This window comes from Peromyscus californicus, unplaced genomic scaffold (genome assembly GCF_007827085.1).
Source record: "Peromyscus californicus insignis strain IS unplaced genomic scaffold, ASM782708v3 Scaffold_8__1_contigs__length_139910024, whole genome shotgun sequence".
NCBI lineage: Eukaryota > Metazoa > Chordata > Mammalia > Rodentia > Cricetidae > Peromyscus > Peromyscus californicus.
Genome location: NW_026294606.1, coordinates 15,171,986 through 15,193,858, shown reverse-complemented (window position 1 = coordinate 15,193,858; position 21,873 = coordinate 15,171,986). Strand labels below are relative to the sequence as shown.

At 44.5% G+C, this 21,873-nt stretch overlaps 1 protein-coding gene across 3 annotated transcripts in view; it reads right to left on the bottom strand.

The window, feature by feature from the left end:
- Fam120a (family with sequence similarity 120A) overlaps window positions 1-21,873 on the bottom strand; it is a 105,619-nt gene that overhangs the window by 36,088 nt on the left and 47,658 nt on the right. For all 3 annotated transcript variants that reach the window (XM_052728173.1, XM_052728176.1, XM_052728175.1), the window contains exons 4-9: window positions 19,648-19,776; window positions 18,647-18,743; window positions 11,412-11,509; window positions 10,944-11,227; window positions 2,805-2,892; window positions 566-793 (exon numbers count right to left, since the gene is read on the bottom strand). In XM_052728173.1, the coding sequence (XP_052584133.1) occupies window positions 566-793; window positions 2,805-2,892; window positions 10,944-11,227; window positions 11,412-11,509; window positions 18,647-18,743; window positions 19,648-19,776 (924 nt within the window). The remainder of the gene's footprint in view (window positions 1-565; window positions 794-2,804; window positions 2,893-10,943; window positions 11,228-11,411; window positions 11,510-18,646; window positions 18,744-19,647; window positions 19,777-21,873) is intronic.

Genomic DNA, 21,873 nt, shown 5'->3' with positions numbered 1-21,873 from the left:
TAAATCACTGAGAAAATTTAGTTACACAGAGATACACTGAGACATAAGATTAAAAAACAATGTAAACTATATGCATATATTGAGCTATACATTTGGTAAGACACTAATAAGGTAAATTATGCCACTCCATAAAACGATTTCTAAATAGTACATTTTAACAAATTCCTGTATTGCATTTGGGTCCTATCATTAAAACTGCAGTCAATGAAGTAGAGGAACAAAGTCAAAATGCATTAAGTACTATTAGCCATTCAGAAGAGAAGTAATTGCCTAAGGACAAATAATAAAGAAGTCCGATATCACTTACGACATTATGACTAACCTGACATTACAACACAAATATGGTGTAAAAAAGTCTTGTTTCAAAAAACATTGTATTAAATTGAAGAGGAAAGTAAGATTTCATTACTTGCTTTTAAATTGCATTTACAGGTACAAATTTTCTTTTGTTTAATGTTTAGAAACAAGAAATACTTTAGAAAGACAAAAAAAAGTTTACAAAAGTTAAAAAAGTTACACAATGCCTGCCAAATACTTGAAGCTACTCCAAGCCCCTGGATAATACCTTCGTCAGGACGTGGAAGATGTAGGGGTACATCAGTCCCTTCTTGTGCCTGTGTTCGGCCACTCTCAGCACCTCAGGTGCGACGGGGGGCAAAGGAGGTGTGGTAATGTCCATGTGGTTCCTGGTGGGCATCGACAGGAGGCATGGGATTGGCTGAACAGTGCCCATATGGCTCCCTTTGCCTTCAGCTAGCTGGCTTCCTGAAGAGGCAGTGGATGAACCTTCTGCCTACAGAGCAAAGGGCAGAAGTGGGGGAAAGAGTTCATGTCCCATTCTCATTATCTCAAATGTATAAGGCACTTGTGCACCTAAAAACCACAGAGAGCAGAGATGACTCCTGCCTGGAATGGTCAGATCCAGCGCCAACCAAAATGCAGGGTGGCCAGGGAACACACCTCTCTCTCTTCAGACTGCCTTATGCACAAAACCACCACCAACACACACCATGCCAAGGAGGACAGCACACACTGCCTTCTGTAGTGTAGGGACTGGAAAACTCATCTTGGGAAGCTGCTACAGCTCTCCCAAGCCTGGGCTTCCTGCACGGAGCTTCCAGCTCTCTGAAGGTGCCTCTCTCTGACCATCACTATGTTCTGGCTCTCTGTCTTTCTGCTGTCCTTAAGATTTTGCTAATGTTTTACTCATTAGGAAACCAGCACTCAGAAAGGCTATGTATGTGACCACTGTTCTATAATCAGTAACTCAAAAAGCTGAATTCATACCAGGTCTGACTTCAGTCCTATAATTCAAAGCCACTGCGTGGTACTCAAGAACAAAATTTCCATCTAAAACTTGCTCCCTAGTCATGATAAAGCCCCCATGAAATTACACAGAGGCAAAAGTAAAACAGAATAGTAACAGCAACAATGCAGGACACCACAAATGCTCTCTCTAAAACCATCAAAAACAATGACTCAGACCTATAAATGCCAACTCTGAAAAGTGGGTAAGTGGAAAATGCCCATTTTGTTAACAACTGCTTACACACAGCAGGCACAGGGCAGGAAAGCTGAAACCACGATGGGTTAACTTAGGGTGGCACCAATGCCAGGCAGGATGCCAGGGAGAGAAGAGACAGAGGCAGGTGCGTTGGCATACTCTGAACTATCTGAAAAACTGCCCAAGAGTAATTATTATTTGCACAATAAACTTTTTTTTTTGATCAGAATGCTGGAAATAAGAACTGCTTATTGCTTGATTTGATGTCACCCTAAAAACATGTATGTTTTTCTGTTTTGTAATAAATGTCTTCATTACAAAGGCTATGTAATTGAGTGTTAATTCTATCTTTTAACACACAAGTGCCAAATTTGGTCTTAGAAGAACCTGTGAAATATTCATAAGGGCTTTCTACACTTTCCCTCTTCCATAAGAATAGATACAAAACAGTGCAAAGTATTTTGCCAGACTCTTTCATGAACAACAGCTCCTCATGAAGTATTTTTGTTCCTTATTTCTAGTTGAGTCATCATCATTAGCAGACTCAGAGTTTTAAATGAATTTCTGGTACCCAGATGATCTTGCCCAACCCTCTTAAAGCAGGAGTCTTGCTCTTCCTCGGGAACCACAGGTGGCAGAGATGATCTTGCAAATCAAAAAAAGTATTCCCAGAGGTCACTACTAGTAAACAAAAGTAGGTATGGGGAAAACAGAATTTAGTTTACTCCTAATTTTTTTTGTTTCGTTTTTTCGAGACAAGATTTCTCTGTGAAGTTTTGGTGTCTGTCCTGGATCTTGCTCTGTAGACCAGGCTGGCCTTGAACTCACAGAGATCCATCTGGCTCTGCCTCCTGAGTGCTGGGATTAAAGGCGTATGCCTCCACCGCCCAGCACTCCTTTTGTTGAGACAATGCCTCACTGTATAACCCTGGCTGGCCTGGAACTCACAGATCCCCCTACCTCTGCCCCTCTAGTGCTGGGATTAAAGACAAGCACCACCACACCCAACTACTTCTCTACTTTAAACGAACATATTCCAGGTGCTTTCTAAATCAGTCTTCACAAAGTCCCCTTAAAAGGAGGCACAGGAAGGCTCAGGTACCATGTCCTGGAGAGGAAAGAGTGTTCTGGGTACCATGCTTCCCAAGCCAAACAGACTGAGGCAGTTTCAACAATTCCTTCCCTTCCTGAGTCCTCTGGAGAACATGTGACTCAGGACACAAGGCAGAAAGGATTTCTCTCTGTCACCAGTGTGCATGCCCAGTCAGAAAATAAGCAGTAGAAGGTGTGGGTTCTGTACCTTCACTTGGTCTCCGGGGTCTCCCCGTGCCAGTGGCTCTGTGTGGCTTCCCGTCTTCTCCCAGCCAATCTTGTTCCCGCCGATGTGGCTAAACATAAATGAATAGGACGTGACTACTATGGACTAAACCAAACCACTTCACAGAGAGAAGAAGGGCCCGAGTTAAGTCTACTGAGTCAACATCAATAGGAATAACTTTCCATGCTCTAATGGCCTTATGTTTCCCCCATAATTGTATTTCGGGACTATTTCCTCCTGCTTCAAAGGGAAAAGGGGCGATCAGGCACTAACTAAGCCATGAGAAAGCAGTTCAAAGCTGTGCTCGCTTGGAGAGTGTTGAGACACAGACAGACTGTGGCTCCAAGGCACCATGATGGAAATCAGGAGAGGAAAACAAGCATCACACACTTCCAGTGACATCTCTCAGGCAGGACAAGACTCAATGTTCTCTGGCATAATTTCTCAGCGTAAGATAACAACACTCTTAAAGGCACCCCACCTTCATGGGGAAGGGAAGAAAAGTGGGGTGTAGGCACAGGAGATAGCTAAACTCAAGTTCAGAGAACAGAGACAGATTCCTGTTTGGCAAACAGCCTGGCAAAGCAGAAAAACAGGGTATGGAAAGAGATGGAACAGTCAGGAGGGCATAGTTCAAGCCCCACCTGACAAGCTGCAAGGGGACGCATGAGCTGTCTGCAGCCTCCGAAACACTTTCCTGAGTTTAGACAGTAGTTTCAAAATCTGAAATGCAGCAGATGAGAGGTGAGTGGTCTCGATAAGCATTACTTCATAAATCCTTTGTTCACTTGTATTTAAGGAACACAATATTAGCAGGTAAGTAGTCATGGTCCCTAGCAAAGGTGGAAATAGGTAGCAGGGGCACGAAAGGCTTGAGACAGAGAGGTGGGGCATACAAGAATAAGCCAGTAGGCAGGGTGATTCCAGGTAAGGATAGCTGGGGCCGCTCTGGATACATGGTCCCAACACCCATCCTTCATTGGCAGCCCTTTTGCCTAAATTACCTGTAATGGCTACAGAACATGTCGCTTCAGGATATAGGCTTGCCTTCGTAATTGATCCACACAACAGTTTTTTCCAGAAGAGGTAAAGGAAGCATTCTAGGAATGTCCCATCCATCTTAAATCATGAGTGCTGTTCCACATGGTGACACCCCAGAGTTTCCTTGATCCCACTCACTACATGGCAGGTTCTTCTAGCCAAAAACTGCACAGTCGACATAAAAAGGTAAAGGGCTTCCACTGTGTCTAGGTTCCCAGGGTCAGGGAAGCCACTCTTCTGTACAACATCACCACTGTATATAAAAACTCAGTTGCAGCTAAAGCCACAGTGGGGACCAAAAGGCAAAAGGAGCAGAGTCACCTCCGGAGAGTGAAGGGCACATCACCGAAAACCACAGAGACCCAGAATGCAGAGATGTGACACAGGTGACAGAGGGAGGCCCAGGGAATGATGAATCAATCACTCAGTAGTATACAGCCAAGGTACAGACCTTACTTATTTCTTACGTGACATAAAAAACAGCAAAGGTTCAGAATCTGCTTGAAAGCAGGAGAATTGCCTGGAACGCTCACTGAACCCACAGGTGTGTGTGCAGTGTTCCTGGGGTGCCTGAGGTTACCCAAAAACTGGATGGCAACAGTAGGAAGGAAAGCTGAAGGAAAGGGGACTCACTTCTCTGATGGCTCCACAGCCAAGGTACAGTACCATGCTACCTAACACCCCAGAGACTCTACACGTGCCTGTTTGGTTATACACATACCATCAAGTTGAAAATACAGTAATGCCATCATCCTGATGCTCATGAGACAGACTAGCATTATTCTTCCTGGAAAGCATCTTAATATAGCCAATGTTCAAGTGGTCTAATCCACTTCAATAGGCTAGCCATTACTTCACAATGTAAGAAAACAAAGTATGTGGCCGGAATAAATGCTGTGCTCTTTGAAGAACACACGTAGTTCAGCACTCTGTAACTCATCTGACACAACTAGCAGCACCTTACGCTTATTTTTAGAACCAGATGTCTCACCAGCCAGCATGAGCTCTCTCTGAATCTCACCTATAATCCCATGGCAAAAATCTTTGATGATCAAACTGAGGCTCAGAGAAGGAAATCTTCCCCTCAGCCCCCAAGAAAAAGGCACTGGACTCAGTCCCTGACCTATTATTCCAGACTGTGCCACATACTGTGATAAGCAGCCATCTGCAGATGCAGTTCAATATACATGCAAAAATACAGCAAGCAAGTAGCCACTTCAACTGCAACTCTGTGGAGACAGCTGCAGAGGGAAAGGCCATGAGGCAGGGCAAGCTGTGCAGGCTGGCAGAGAGCTGGTAGGCAGCACTGTACTGGTGACACTCAGGTCACATGCACCTGTTAGAGGTGACAGTGTGCTCTAGACGGAAACAAGACCTTCCTTCAGGGAGTGTGGCAGTAGGCCCTGGCTCACACTCTCCAGGACACCAATGTCTGTGAGCTCTCGACGTGGTAAGACTAATATGAAACAGCTAGCGACAACCAGAACATCATTCTCTTGCTATAGGGAATAAAGACCAAACAATTTTTCCCGAAAATAAAATTCTGAATTGCCTCAATGAAAAGATCGCAGAAATATGTTAAAAGAATCAAAATATAAATGTAAATTCTGGCACACCAGCACAACCAATGGAGAAAAGCTCCTCAGGTCACACAGCAAACTTTCTCCCAACCCTGTCCACAATGTTCTTGAACCCCAGAGTAAGGAACCATGAATTCTCTTTGTTAGCCACCAAAAATAGATACATGATAGATAGACAGACAGACAGATAATCTAAAGTGTCCACTTCCTGAACTACAGGTCAAAAGGTGAACAAAACCTTTCAGCTATTTTACATTAAAAATCAAACCACTGTTTTAGTTTTGTATTGCTCTACTAGTTAATTTTTGAACAGTGTGACAGCTGCCATTTATTCCAGACATCTTAGCTTATATAATTCACAAGCAACTCAGCAACACACACACACACACCCGCCACCACCATCCACATTTGAGTGTGCTGGGGTTTGGCAAGCAGGAAGCTACATAACCACAGCTAAAAATGCCAACCCAGATCCTGCAAGGGCAAGAAGCAGCTCAGCAGGCCTTCGGATGTTGGCACTCAGTAGCCTACCTTCTTGGGCTCATTTTTCACAGGTTAGATGTGATCCTCTGGGAATCATGTGCTATTAGAATTGGTGGGGGAGAGTTTATGCAAGAAATACTACCATATTACTAGGATACTGTAACTCAAAATCAACAATATATACTGTACATCCTAGTACACTGGACTCTTTGCTCCATGAAAGACATACATCTATGTTCACAAAACAAAACAAGCCTGTACAAAGTCACAAAACTGAAATGTTCAACCTCTCTGAATAAGGACTTTTACATACACATTTAAAAACACCAGTAAAAAGTTAGCAATATTTATCAAGAGCACATTATTTATTAAACATCAAGTATTCATACACTTTATTTACATGCACAAATATGCTTAAATAATATATCAAGCAAAGGATAGGAAAAGTATAAAGAAAAGGAAAAGGGCAAGCTGTCCCTAAGACCTCATTATTATAAAAATGGTTTTTAGTATATGCAAAGAAAAATAAGGTGCTATGCATTTACAAGCTTTGGCTGGTCACCATCTAGATTGGGAACTGTGCGGGATTCTTTGTATTTTCTAAAGTTTTAACTCTACATAATTCTGTCTACTAAAAGTGGTAATTAGAAAAAAATGCATAAATGAAGAATTTAAAATATCCAAGTTATTAGTCTCCTTTGATTTAAATCTTACAAGCCCAAATAAACCTCTGAAAGCAATACAAAATAAACACCTCCAATACAGACCCAACTGTAATTCTCAGTCCAAACACAGTTACAAAGGTTCAATAGAGGCCAGGAAAGGAAGAAAAACAATACCAACTTAAATTATTATTATTATTATTATTATTATTATTACTATTATTAGCAATTTTAACAAAAAGTAGAGCAAGAAGTATGCTCTGTTGCTATTCTGATGGGGGGAGAATAATTTAGTTAGAAATTAGAACACTTCTTTTTGTTTTTGTTGGGGAGGGGAGTTCAACTACCTGTCCTAAGCCTAGACAACTGGCTGGTTCAGTTGCTGCCCAAGGCACAGATAAACCTGTTTTCCTCCACAAACAGTGCACGAGAAAAGTGCAAGTCTGTGCAGAAGTCACCAATTAAAACTCAGGCCTAGACTTCCCATCAGCATGTCCATGCAGCTCACCTCTTCCGGTGTCCTGGCTGGGTAGCAAGTGGCCACCCACATCACAGAAGACTCCAAGGGAAGGGTGGGGCAGAGCCACCTTACCATTCATCCCACTAGAGAAACCAAAATGCTAGACAAGCATTAAACAAATAAAGGGCAGTGAAGGAGTAAAGCATGGGGACTGCTCAGCTCTTGCTGTCCACAAACCTGGCAGCATGGCCTACCCATCTGCTCAGGAGTCAGCTAGGAGCATCTGTATCCTCTGTGGCCTCATGGGCACCTGCAGTTCTTTAGGACATCTCTGCAACACAGGCGATGTTTCCTGTACATATGGCCCCTGCTGACAATAGTCCACACTCACCTTCATGCATGCACATAACATATGTCTACCAAGCAGCCATTGCCACAGCAAGGCCAAGAACAAGGGTGGAGATCTGCTAGGAGTGATCCCACCTGCATCCCACTCTTTTTGTTTAAGAACAAGTATTTGATGTTTTAAAAGTTTTAAGATGCATTTTCATCCCCCCCGTCCCAGGGAAAGAGGCCTTCCTTTTACATATTTAATGATATCAGTGTTACTGCCAATTCACAAGTGTCTTATCTTTTGCCATTTAAAATATTTTACTATTACTTGTATGTGTATGTGTGTTTATCTGTTTGTGTGAGCATGACACGTACGTGGATATTCATGAAGGCCAGAAGAAAGCGTCAGATCCTCTGGTACTAGAGTTACAGGTGGTTGTGAGACACCTAATGTGGGTGCTGGGAACCAAATTCCAGTCCTCTAGAAGCCCACGAAGCTCTCTTAACTGCCATTTTACAGGCCCTTATCATTTGTTCTTTGAAAATATTTACCTTATCATTTGCAGGAAACTCTTCTTGCAGTTTTACTTCTTCTGTAACAGTCCCCAGTCAATGATTACTTGACTTAAGGTTGGGGAAACCTGACCATTTACTCAGTAGACCATCCTATACCAGAATCTGGCTACTGTTCCCATACAGTATCACACAACATACACCAAAGGAAGTGTTTCTAAATTAGGAACCCACATTCTGTTTTGTGCCGTGGTTTTTCATCCTAACTAGTGAGTATTTACTGAGTATATTGTGCTTGTCCCTAAGCACAGCCAAGTGGTCTTGGGGGTCTTAGCTGGCAAGGAGTCATGTGCACATTATGAGGGAACTGGAAGGACTCTCTTCCCTGCTATTTTATAGTATAGAAATTGTAAGGGTTGATAGTGCCCTGTTGGACAGGTTAAAAATTAGACTTATGAAGTTCAACTGTCTGTCTCAAAGGCAAATGGCACCAAAAAGGAAGTATACTCCTTTTATTAAAACAAACAAACAAAAACATGAGATCTCTACAGGCTAGGTCCACTCAGCTCTGCAAGGCCAGATCTAGAGACCAGCACTTAACTGGTCCTCTGCTCTCTAATTTCCTCACATGGTCATCCTGAGGGACCCGACTTGCCATTTGTATACTGTCCTCCAGCACAGTATACCATTAGAGCACACTGCCACAAACATTTCCAAACTGCGAGTGCTCAAGCATTTCTTGGGCAAATGAACAGAAAGCTTCCTTTCTCTCAAGACTCTCCTAAAAACACAGTATTGGTCAAGCCCAAATCAAAGGTAAAATCCTGGCTTATCATTCCTACTAATAGGAATTTTTTTTTTTTTTTAGTTTTCTGAGACAGGGTTTTTCTGTGTAGCTTTGCACCTAGACCAGGCTGGCCTCGAACTCATAAAGATCCGCCTGCCTCTGCCTCCCGAGTGCTGGGATTAAAGGCGTGCGCCACCACCGCCCGGCTTCCTACTAATATTTTTATTTGTTTTGCTTGAGGTTTTAGAAACAGATCTTACTCTGTAGCCCAGATTGGCCTGAAACACTATGTAATCACGGCTGGCCTCAAACCCATAGCAATCCTCCAAACTCAGACTTTCAAGTGCTAGAATTATGGGAGTGAGATACTGTACCTGGTATTGCCTTCATATTTAAATACAAGGTCTCACCATGCTACCCAGGCTGCCTGAGCACTTAGGCTCACAAGCCCATACTGCTTCAGTCTTTTGAGCAGTTGGGACAACTACATTATTGACCAGGGTGCAGAGCAACTAAGAACACAAGACTCTGTTCTCATATGCAGACTTGAGCTACACATAACACACTCTACATGCAATTCACTCCACGGCCTATGATCTTCCCTGAGGATTGTGACCCCCACCACCACATTTATAAACCCAAACTGTATCACAGCATCCGTCACAAAGCTTGGAGTACAGGGCTTCAGAAGAGGCTTCTTACCTCCTCTGCTACCTTCCTCACAATTTCATATTCATGGTCATAAATGAGGCCACCAATTAAAGGAATTAAATTCCTGAGTCACACAACTCAAGTCCAACGTTGATGTGAGTCTGTGCATGTATCAAACTTCCTGAAGGACACCTTCTCCACAACACTGGCAAAACAATGAGCAGTTTACATCAACTTTGCAGGAACAAGATGCATAGGAAATAGTCAAACGATAGCATTCTGGGGAACGATCACAGGAACTTCAAGAGAGTTCTGAGAACCCGGGAACAGCTAGCCAGAGTCTTTTTAACAGCAAAGAGCTGAAGACACTCTCATCCCAACCAGAGAGCAGCACTCTTCCCAATGTCCTCCCTCCACATCTGGTAATCACCATCCACCTCGTGCAAGCAACTACTTAGACCTGGTTTCCATAGCTCTGTCATTGCAAGGCTCAAAGCGAACGCTTTCTTCTTTTGCCTTCTGCCAGTGTTTCATAACTGATAACAAATGCTCCCTGTACAGATGCCTTGTTCTTACCGACCCAGTAGAATGTCTCAGAATTCTAGACAGAGAACTTCTTAGACCACCTGCCAGCTGCCTTCAGGTTGGATGAGAATCACAGTGTACTTGTTTAAAATGCAAATTTCTAGGGTGGTAACCCAGAGATTCTGGTTCAAAAGACCAAAAACCTATCATCCTGCTAAACAACTCGTTTAAAAGTACAAATACTAAAAAACAATTCTTAACTTCATTTGGAATTTGCACATCCAGTCAATGAGTATCCAGACAAGGTGTGAAGATTCAGTAAACACTGACCCAGGTCAGTAGACACCTGCTTCCATTTTGCAGGTAGACACACCAGTGAAAACTTGCATTAATGCTGGAAACTGCACCTCTCCAACTTCTTGTGTCTGAGGGCAGAGGTAAATGTAACAGGCTCCAGTCTTGTTGGCACCCATGCAGTAGTAGCCTGCCCTGGCTGTTTACCTCATGTAAACAGTGCTCAGAGTAAGGAGATGGACTCACAGGAACATATTTAGTCCCCTTTCTTCCAAGCAGAATATTTTAGGGAGCAAAGGAGGATATATTTATGATTTCTGCCATCCGATTTTAACCAACTGTGCATTTGTGAATTTTAATACTCTCTAGGAAGAAGTCTGATCTGAATCCAGGCAGCATTCTATACTTTTGGCTAGGCAAATGGTGTTATTTCAAGAATGGTGCCTTGAGCTGCTGAGTTTAGAGGAGAGAAATTCGGGGCTCTCTTCTCCAGGGAGCCTAGAGATTAATGCTGTCAGGGGAGTTGGTGTACATGATGAGCCTGTGGTGCCACACAGCAGCCCCCATATTTGAGAAGTAACATAATTGAGTTACTGGTAAACTTTCCCAGGTTCCTAGGATCTCCAGCCACAGGGCTAAAACAGCAAGACTTGGCACTGGAAAGACCTCCTCTAGGTACATACAGCACCCACTTGTGGTAGATAACTTTTGGCATAAATTCCAAGTAGCTGAAGAATTAAGGAAGCCCTCAGGTCACGGCACCCAGCGCACTCTGTGACTGTGCATACTCACTTGGTTGCCCCGCCACTGCCCTCATCATTGTCTGATGATGATGATGTAGAAGAGCCAGGAAAGTAGGCAGAATCCACGTGATTGGGGCTGCCACTCTGGGCTGGGTTGATGGGCGAGGAGCGCTCATACAGCGGTGTGTGCTTCCCCTCATGAGGAATGTTGCTGTAGCTGTTCTGCTCTGTCAGGTTCTTCCCGCTAGTATCCAGGGCGAGGGCAGGCTCAGGGAGGCTGTATGGGTATGGACCCTGGCCTGGGGCACCCCCTGGGCTGGGCACCTGTGGGATCTGAGGTGTAGAACACAAGTCAGTGCACAGGGCTGGTAGGACTTGAGGCAAGCCTGGACTGGCTGTGTCCTCTTCAGACATTTTTAAGTGGACAAATTGGCATCTATCTTATATAGCAACCTAAGAATTTAAGAAAGTTCATATCCAAGGCCCACAGCACTACTTGACTCAGGGGATACCTTACCGCGGGCTTTGCTTGCAGAGAAGTCTGTGGAATGTTGAGCATCTGAGGGGGAACATATGGTGGCACCATCCCAGGCATTCCAAACGGATTTGGTCTGGCTGTTTTGTCAATATGGGAAGAAAATAATAAGAAACTGTGAAGAGAATGCCAAATCTCCAGGAGACCCCTGGGGAAAGCCCAGGATCCATGTGCCCTGCCCTCTTTAGATGTACCACTTCCTAGAAACGTTTAGAAACTCGGATTTATCATGTGGCTTCAGATGCCATGACTTCCTCATTTTGCTTTAGAAGTGGAAACAAACCAAGCCTGGAGCTCCCAAATTCAGTGTTCTCTTCAGATCAGAGGGCTTTCTAGGCTCTGCTCTGAACAGCACTGGGCAGGGGAAGCACACGTGACCACCACCTCTTAACCCCGCTTCCAGCCAAGGAACCTACCCCACTCCCAGAGTTCTTCACTCTCCCTCTCTGTGAAAGAAAAGTTTCAATTCCATATTGTAGGACTGATTCAGGGTCACACTAGGACTATAAATGCAATGCTAGCCTCACTGCTCCAATCTGGCAGGCACAGGGTCTCCTGAGAGCCACGGTGCAGCTCACAAATACTGGAAGAAATGCACAGATTGCTGCACACTTTCTCCTCTTCCACGAGGATCCAGGAGCTAAGCTCACAAGCTGTCATCTCTCTAGCATTCTCATCTCCAAGAGCCTGAACTGCCACACAGGCCTTTGATCTTGGCTCTTACTAACTAAATTCTGGCACAGTTTCCCCTTTACACTGAACAAAGAGAACTGCCCTACAAACAGCTGGGAAGAGTCAGCCTGGCATGTGTGCTCAAAGGGCACATTTACACATGCAGACACACCAAACATGCATGCACCTGCACACAAGCAACCAGTCTACCAGTTCTTCTCCAAGTGTGAGGTAAAAGTCACTGCACCTGTTAAAGACATTCTATGGTAATTCAGAATCATAGTGAAGTAGGAACCAAAAAAAAAAAAAGCTACAAAATCCAGTAATGCTTAAGCATTGTCACTGGAATCACTGTAGAAAGCCTGGTTAATTTCTGGTAGCTGACCTTTTCTATTTAACTTGGGAGCGGGTGGTTGAGACAGGGTTTTTCTGTGTAGTCCTGGCTGTCCTAGAACTCGCTCTATAGACCAGGCTGGCCTCAAACTCACAGAGATCCACCTGCCTCTGCCTCCTGAGAGCTGGGATTAAAGGCGTGCACCCCCACCACCCCAGGCTGGCTAACTTCTGAATAATACAACAAGGTCTGGGCTCACAGCTTATAGTCATCCCTTTCAGCTGAAGATAACCACTCTGTGTTATGCTACTTTTAGCTAGAACTACTAATACCTCCCTAAAAAGCACAAACTTTCCTTTGAACAAACAAACAATATAACATAAATTCAAAGATTCTCTCTAAATTGTATTTCCATTATTTTTATTTGTGTGCACATGTGTGTGTCATATGAGTGCAGGAACCTGTGGAGGCAAGAAGTAAGCACCGGATCCGCTGAAACTGCCTGACATGGGTGCTGGGAACCTAACTCAAGTCCTTTGCTGAGACACCTCTCCAGTGCCCTCAAACCAAACATTGTAGTCAATGGCAAACATACGCTGTGTCTCCACAAAGCAAGCTACTGTTCTCTCATGTCAGTCCTGTGGTGACTGAATGAATTTGTCTGCATATTCCTGAAGAAATGCCTGACCACTCAGGACCTGTCTTGGGGGCCTCTCTCTAAATTGGTTCTTGTTCTCCATGCCAGTGCAGCAGCTGAAAAGAACCATGGTCCCCCTTCTCTATGACAAGAGAGTCTAAAAAGAGACATAGGGCCCAGTGTACAGGCAATACTGCTGCTTTCCAATTTCCTTTTTACCACCACATACTAGAGGCAGGCTTTTGTTAGCAAAGTATGTACAACAAAGGAGAAAAAGAATGCAGGAAGAATGTAGAGTATTTTTACAACTTAAAAAAAAAAAGTGTTAAGTATTACAGACTTCTCCAGGAATGCACAGAAAAGCGGCACATACAACTGCCTTTGAGGTGTGTTCACTGACTTTTCTCCCCAAGACCCCAAAGCTCAGTTCCATGACCCACCCCAGTGACTCACACTGCCCACAGAGCTGCCTAGCCTTTCCTCTATATTAAACTGAGATACCTGTTTAAAGGAATGGTGTTAAACTAGAACCACTTCCAGCTAACTGCAGACATAACAGCCCAACCCCCACTCCCAGCCCAACCTAACAGAGGCTCTTCTGTTAACCTAGAGATGCTACATTAACCCAAACACAAAATAGGAACAGTAAACTTTTAAATGTCTGGGACTGGGAGATGGCTCAGTGGATAAGAGTGTTTGCTCTGCAAACAACAAGACCTGGATTCAAATCCCCAGCACCCACATGCCTACAACCTCAGGATGAGGCAGCAGAGGTCAGCCAGCCTAATGGAAATGGCAAGTTTCCAGTTCAATGAAAAGCCTTGTCCCCAGATAATAAGGTAGAGAACAAAAGAGGAAGACAAGCTATATCTTACTTTTCCAGGGATGTTAAAAATGGAGCTTTGAAAATTGATTCAAAGACTAAAACAACGTAACTCCTGCTGTCGACATTAGTTTTCAATGATTGGTTATAATTGGCGGACTCTCTTTTTCAATGGGCACATTTACTGAAAAGTGCTTTAGGCTTTACCTAGTCATTGCTCCCTTGTTATAACCCTAGGATCACTGATCTTTTCACTGTCTGCATGGTTCTGCCTTTTCCTATGGAAATATGGAACTATATTCCACACAGTTGGAATCACGTGGTATGGAGCCTTTAGTTTCACTTCTTTCACTTAGCAATGTGCACCTAAGGTTCCTTTGTGACTCTGCATGGCTGAATAATGCTCCACTATACCAATGCTATAGTTATCCACGTAACCCCTCTTAAGAACATCTTGGTTGCTTTCAAGTTTGGACAGACATAAATTAAGCTGGTATGAGCATCCATGGCAGGTTTCTGTGTGGGCAATATCCACAAACATGACTGCTGGGATCATAATTGTCAGAGTATGTTTTACTTTGTGAAAAGCCGCCAAATTGTCTGATAAAGTGCCTATCCCATTTTACATTCTCACCAGCAACAAAGTTCTTTTTTTTTTCAACTACATTTTTATTGATTAATTTTGTGAGGGTGCATGTGTGAAGGTACCAGGTATACATGACACAGCATGTATATGGAGGTCAGAGGACAGCCTGTAAGAGTCACCTCTCCCTCACTCATGTGGGCCACCAGAAGTGAACTCAGGTTGTCAGGAGTAGCAGAGAGTGTCTTGACCTGCTGAATCACCTCAAGAGCAGCAACACTTCTTGTTATTTCACATCCTCAACAGCGTTGGACAATTTAACCTTCTGGACAAGAGTGTACTAGCAGCTCATTTACTTTTCCTAAGTGTGGTGGTTTGAAGGAGAATACCCCACAGGCTCCTATATTTGAATACTTGGTCCCCAGTTGGTAGAACTGTTTGAGAAGGATTAGGTATGGCCTTGATGGAGAGGGTGTGTCACTGGTGGGCAAGCTTTGAGGTTTCCAAAGTCCATGCCATTCCCCAGTAGTGTTCTCTGCCTTGTCCTTGTGGCTCAGGTGTAAGCTCTCAGCTACTGCTCAAGTGCCCAGCCTGCCTGTCGCCATACTCCCCGCCATGATGGTCATGGTCTCACCCTCTGGAACTGAGCCTCAATAAACCTTTTCTTTTAGAAGTTGCCTTGGCCATAGTGTCTCTTCACGGTAACAGGAAGGTGGCTGAGATAGGGAGGGCTCTGGCGTCTCTCCTGAAGCTTTTAAATGTGCATAAGCACTAGTCTGTGCTCAAATAACTAGTAGGACATTAGTACTTGTGTTATCTGTCACTTTAAACCACAAATTCTGAGAACTCAACTTAAGTCTTTCTCATGCTTGTGTTCAAAGTGGTGATTCATGACAAGCTGTAGCTGATAGTGTGCTAGGACACAAATCACGCCACCCCTAGTGTGTGTGTGCTGACATGCTGCACAGCACATGTGTGGAGGTTGTCAGACAGCTTGCAACAGTCGGTTCTCTTCTCCCACCATGTGAGTTCTGGGGACTCACACTCCCTGGCCGAGCCTTCTCAATATGCCCTGTACTTACTTTTAAAAAGCTAAGAGAAGGCACAAAGACATTATCTGAACACATACTTTTTCCATCTTCCAACAAAGCCTCACACATCTAGCTCACGGGTAGAATAGATACTGATGTCTCTCCAGGCCTCCAGGGTAGTAGTACTGAAACGGTAATGACCTTTATCAGGTCAGGCCCAGAGAGACCCTTATAAGCTGAGGGTGCTGTCCTTTGAGTGGATTAATACGGAAAACGAAACTGAATTTCCAGTCAACTCTATCCATAAAACACTTAAGTATCATTTAATTACTGAAAACATGAATGCACTTCACACACATTATAACTTAAAATTTACCTTGTTTACAACATGGTCTCTAGCCTTGACCAATGAGATATCATATGTACAGTCAGTCATCCCTCAGTATCCCCAAAGTATTCCAAGGGTGTCCTGATAACTCCATTATCCCAGTGGATACCAAAACCCATGGCTGTCCAAGTTCCTTCTCTATATGGTACATTTACAAAGAACCTGCATACAGAGAATTCATACAGAGAGAATCTGTGCACACCTACCTGTGTGCTTTACATAAAAGACTAAGAACAACGACTAAATACCTACAAGGTAATGCTGCATATACAGTTGCTATGCTGCATTATTGGGAGGAAATGACAGGGAACAATCAGGACATTTTCCACACAATTTCCTTTACAAACACTTTAAGGACTCAGATACGGAAGGCTTACACTATCTTTCACCATACTTCCTGTCCTTAATACACTGTGAGGCACCATTCTGCTCACATAATCTCCAGTAACTGCTTAAATGGTAGCTGCTGCTCACTGTCCCATGTGCTGTGGTCTGGATATGCTGTCTCTGAAAGGGTCATGTGATGGACACTTGGTCCTTAGTTTGGTGGTACTGAAGGTGATGGACAGAACCTTCAAGGGCTGGAGCACAGTGGGAACTACTAAAGACCCTTGGACCGCAGTAGTCTGTCTCTCACAGCGTGCTCTCTTGTTCCAGCACGGAGCTATCACTGTGGCCCCATCTGCTCTTCTCTCCTTCCACCACGTGAGACCTGGAGATAGAACCCAGGTCATCAGGCTTGGCAACAGGGACAACCTTTACCTGTGATCCATCTTGCCAGCCCAGTCTTCTTTTCTTTAGAACGTTACTCAGCCTTAGACATTTTGTTATAGCAGTGAAAACCAAAGTAATATGCAGAGGAGCCAAATGTTGACACTTGATGATGCCGTCCTACTTCCTTGAACAGTCAGGCCTCCTGACTATTCATTTCAGCATTCCGTCACTGATTCAATCAGTTGGTGCCCTTTAGGCCATTCTGCCTGTAACAAATACTTCACATACACTTTCTCTTTCATATTCATGCAGTGATGCCACTACAACAGAACATGAAATCCAAGGCCAGCAAGTGGTTGTATTAGATGGGCCAGACACAGGGTCTAGTGTTGATTTCATGCTTTCTATCACCTCAACAAGCAATTATGAAACATCACCTGTGTGCAAAGCATACAGCAGGTATATCCTAACTGATGGAACAATGTATACCTGTTCCATTTTATAAACTGTGTTCCTTTTCCAAAAATGATGCCAAAATACACATTACTTCATTCCCTTGATTTAAAAACATAATGGCTTAATTCATTCAGTCAAGTATTTATCCACAGGGGATGCAGAACAGGCCCTGGTTTCCTAGTCCCTGCAGGTGGAAGAAGGTGCAGAGGCGAAGCCACCAAGAGTTGCAGACACTGTGTGAGGATGTAGCAACTGACAGAAAACATTGGGTGCCCTTGGCGAACAGACACTCACATTTGGGTCTCATACACCAGCTGACCCCAATCCAAGGCTGTCAGGGAGAGGAACGCCAGATGTACTAGTCGGTGCAAAAGGTCACCGGCAGAAGCCAGCTTCGTCCACTCAAGGCAAAAAGTTCCTGTGCCATGGGCCTGAGGGGCAAGCTGTCAGCAGGCAGGGCGGGGCCAGGTGTAAGCAGAGTAAAGACATGGGAGTCAAGCCAAGTGTGATGGAGCCAGCAGGGATTTAAGTGTAGTATGTCATATTTTGAAAGATTACTCTGACTACTCTGAGAAAAGTGAATTGCACAGTATACAACTGAGTAAAAAGAGTATCAGGAGAGAGAGAGGCTGGGTGAACAGATGGCCAGGCTCCCCTAGCCCTTTAATCCCATCTCCCTCAGCCACAGTGTCTGACAGGTACACTGACTTGCTCCCCTCCCACCTGTCATGCCAAGCCCAGTATCTCTGCTCTGAGTTCCCAGTGCCTAACACACTGACAGAATCATACTTGAATCCTGCACAAAGAACAGCTCTTCGGGTCTGGGTAACAGTGCTTTCCACACAAACCTGACAACTTAAGTCTGAGCTCTCCCGTTAGGAAAGAACTGTCTCTCCAACTGTGGCACACATGTGCCCCGCCCCGCCCCCGCCCCCCACACACACACAACAAACAGATAAAAAGAACTTTTGGAAAGTATAATTCCCACATACATCTAAGGAACGTTCTATTTTTGCTAACAGTTGCCATGAACAAACGACACCAACAGGCCTTGGTGCCGCTTCTTAGACTTTCTTATCTCTACGTTGAACCTGCCCTTCTGCAAGGAAAAACAATGGCTCTGGAGGGAGAGGAAGAGGAGGAGGAAGAGGAGGAGGAAGAGAAAAGCAGCAACGACAGCAGCACAACAGGAGCTCCTGTCAATCTATAGCACTGTCTGTGTCCTCAGGAGACTCGTCCCTGATGTGACCTGCCAGCCTGTCCCCGGCCTCTATTTTTCCCTTCCAAGTCTATACATTCCCTCTTAGGAACCACTAAGAAAGTGGGCCACACTTGTACAAGTGCAGAAAATCAGACTTTCAAAGAACAAAGCTGCCATATGTGGTGTGTATATCTTTAATCCCAGTATACAGGGGCAGAGGCAGGCAGACTTCTCTGAGTTCAAGGACAGCCTGGTCTTCATACTGAGACCTTGTCTCAAAATAATAAGTAAGATAAACATATAAAATCTGCTGGAGAATAATGAAATCTCAGGATTTACACAGTTAATGGCAATCACACGGAGGCTTTGTTTACTTACCTAAGTAATGTGGTGGATGAAATGGCATAGGCTTGCTACTCGCTGAGTAATACCCAACTGCTCTCTTAAATCGAATGACTTTGTCATCTGTTCTAGACTGAGAGAGATGTAGGAAAGCCTTAGTCATGCCACTGGTCATATGTATGAACATTTTTATCATAATTCAGCACATGAATAATTTGTAACCTTTCAGGTTAGATCAGAATGGAGAATGATATAAAAACCTTCGATCAAACACAAGAGATTATTACCAAACTTTCAAACAAAAACTAATGAAATGTAAAGCAATGTGGTCAGAAAGTAAGACTTCTCAGCTGGCATCAGGGATGGGTACTGTTTCTATGGCTTCTCTGACCAACTCTGTTTGGTCTCTGACACTCTCCCCACACCGCCAAGCCCACCACCTGCTGTGGGATGGATGGCATAGACTGGAGGGATAACATGAGCATGGCTTAGGCTCTTCAGGCAGAGCCTCGGCATCTCAATCCTCATCTGCTCTACTGAGCTGACTTGTCTACATTCTTTATTTCCCAAAACAGAAAGTCTAATCGTCAATCTACAATGCCATCTGACCAACATGCAGTTTATCTTTTGAAAACTCTGGCATGAGCCAGGCATGATGATGCATAACTTCAGTCCCAGGACTGAGGAGGCAGAGGCAGGTGGATTGCTGTGAATCCAAAGCCAGCCAGGGCTATACGAAAGACCCTGGCTCAGAAGAAAAAAAACAATAAACAAAAAACAAAAACAAAAACAATCACCTGGCACACACATCTTATGAGCACAGAGCACCACAGACCCTGGCATCACTACACTAACTCCCTCCTGTTCACCTGACAAGCAAGGTGACATGGCTGAGACCACTTGCTGCTGCAAGACATACTGGGCACACTAATCCTCTGACCCACGGCCTACAGCGTCCTATCCCAAGCACAGCCTTCCAGCCTATCCCCCTGAGCACAACCCATGCAAAGCCCAGTTCTTCCAATTTGCGCTGTTACCTGTGAATGCTGAAAAACATCTTTAGCTATGGCATCCAGGTCAGAGGTGTCGTGAATGCTGCGGACATAGTCAGCAACGGCTTTGATCACTACATCACAGGGTGGCAAGACCAGCTGGTGGGCTCGGACCTGGAGGACAAATGCACATATCAGCAGCAGGCAGGAGCCTCGGGGATGGGTAAGTCTGCATGCAGGGCCCAGACACTCCAAAGGGTGCCTACTGGACCCCTGCTAGGACCTGCATACCTCCTACCCATGAGATCCTGGCCTGGGCTCCTCTAAGAATAGCTGGCTCTACCCTGTGAGGCTGAAAGAGCATGGCTGGGCTTTCATCACTCAGCGTTCTACACCCCACAAACTGAACAGCTCCACTAGAAGCCATTAGCTTCCTTTCTGTATTAACAGGTTAGGCCAACATAGTGTGACCTTTGAACCTGCACCCAAGGCTCTCTGAAACTTGAAGGATGAACTCAGTTACCAAGTGCCTACACCCACCACATTTACGTATGAACTTGACAACACTGGTAGCACTGTCAGTGCACTAAAGACACACTTGAAAAAAGAGGACTAGAGACTGTAGTCTAACATCCAATAATGAGAGTGGGGTCTCTCGTTACCCAAGAACAGCTCCTACCAGCAGAAGGTGGGTTAGTATTAGAAAGGGTAGGCACAGCAATGGCGGCTGCCACGACTATCTCCATTCTGCTATCCAGAACCTGCAACATACACTGTGGTGTGGCAGGACAGGAGAGGTTGCCAACTGGCTCACCTGAAAATAAAGTCTTGTCTTAGACTGTGTGGATGGCAAAGTGTAATCACAGGGTCCTCCATGGGGGGCACAGTGTCTGAGAGGCGGCATGAGAAAGACAAGACCTGCCATTGCTGGTTTTGATGACAGAGAAGGAGCCAAAAGCCAAGGAATGTAAGCAGGTGCTGGAAAGGCCAGGGAGAATTCTCTCTGGAGACTGCAGATGAACACAGGCCTGTTAGAGCTTGACTTTAGCCCAGTGAGACCCACTTAAACTTCTAGGCTCTCTAACACTGAGATAATGTTCGTGGTCTTTTTGTTTTTTTTTTTTTAGACCAGAGGTGTGTGTATAGGGAGGGTAATGATTTAAGAAAAGTTTAACCTTAATAAATAAAATGGAAAATACATGCATTCATACTTTGAGATTACTATGCAAATTTCCAGATGCCCAAAGCTACATTAAATTTCCCTTTTTAAAAAAAAGGCAATGTATTTTTCCCCCTTAAAACACGTGGAATTTTCCATGTGGATCACTGTTTTTCACCCATAAGAGCAGCACTCTTCATTTGGTTTGTAGACTCTGGTTAGGGAAAATACCATGAGGGCTCCCTGAGTGTGACTGAAGTGTTTCCTGATGTTGACCATCAGCACATTCCTAGAAGCCTAAAGCCCCTCTGTGTGTGTGGCAAAAGACTACTGCCACTCATGCTCCCAGAAGACACGCAGAAGGGTGAACGTGCTCGAAATTGCTCTAGGTAGAAGGGGCTGTGCTCTGCCTCCTTTGGGATGTTTCAACAAGCCCAGGACAAGGCAAGTATGGGGTCACCCCAGCAGCCAGAGAGGTGAGGTCAGGACAGAAATCCTGAGCTAACCCGGAACCACCTCACGCTCATGTTCCTGCTAACAGACACTTGGGCACCTTGCTCTCAATGAGTGTCCCATCAGAAAGGGCAGGATGTGGGCTGAGGGGTTGGGGAGTGTCCTGATGGCCTGGCTTCAACCTATAATCCACAGGTTCAAACAGGTGTTTGTGGCTAGCTGGCCACTCAAATACTAGATGCACCACTAATGACTATCTCCCCATGCTTACACAGTATCTGAAACGCTGGTTATTTGGGTGGCTATATACATTAAAAGACAGTAACTCAAGATGGCAAGAACAGAAGTCACTGGCTATAAAATGGCTTCTTGATTGCTTTTTCAAAGCAAAGGCAGCCTATGGCTGGAGCCTGTGACCTCCTTGCTGTCACTCCACCGAGGCTGATGCCTCAAGAGTCCTGATCTGAACAGATGGTGCAGTAAGCATTCCCAAAATCTTTTAGGTGGCCCGAGCAACAACCGTCTATTCTTAGTTCCATTTTTTAATTTTAGCTTAAAATATAAGGTTAGGAAAAACAAACGTCAAAAAAACTCCAGCAGCTCTGAAGTTGGAAACAATTATTCTGCTTCTGAGGAGAGTATAAATGATTTCTGCTTCA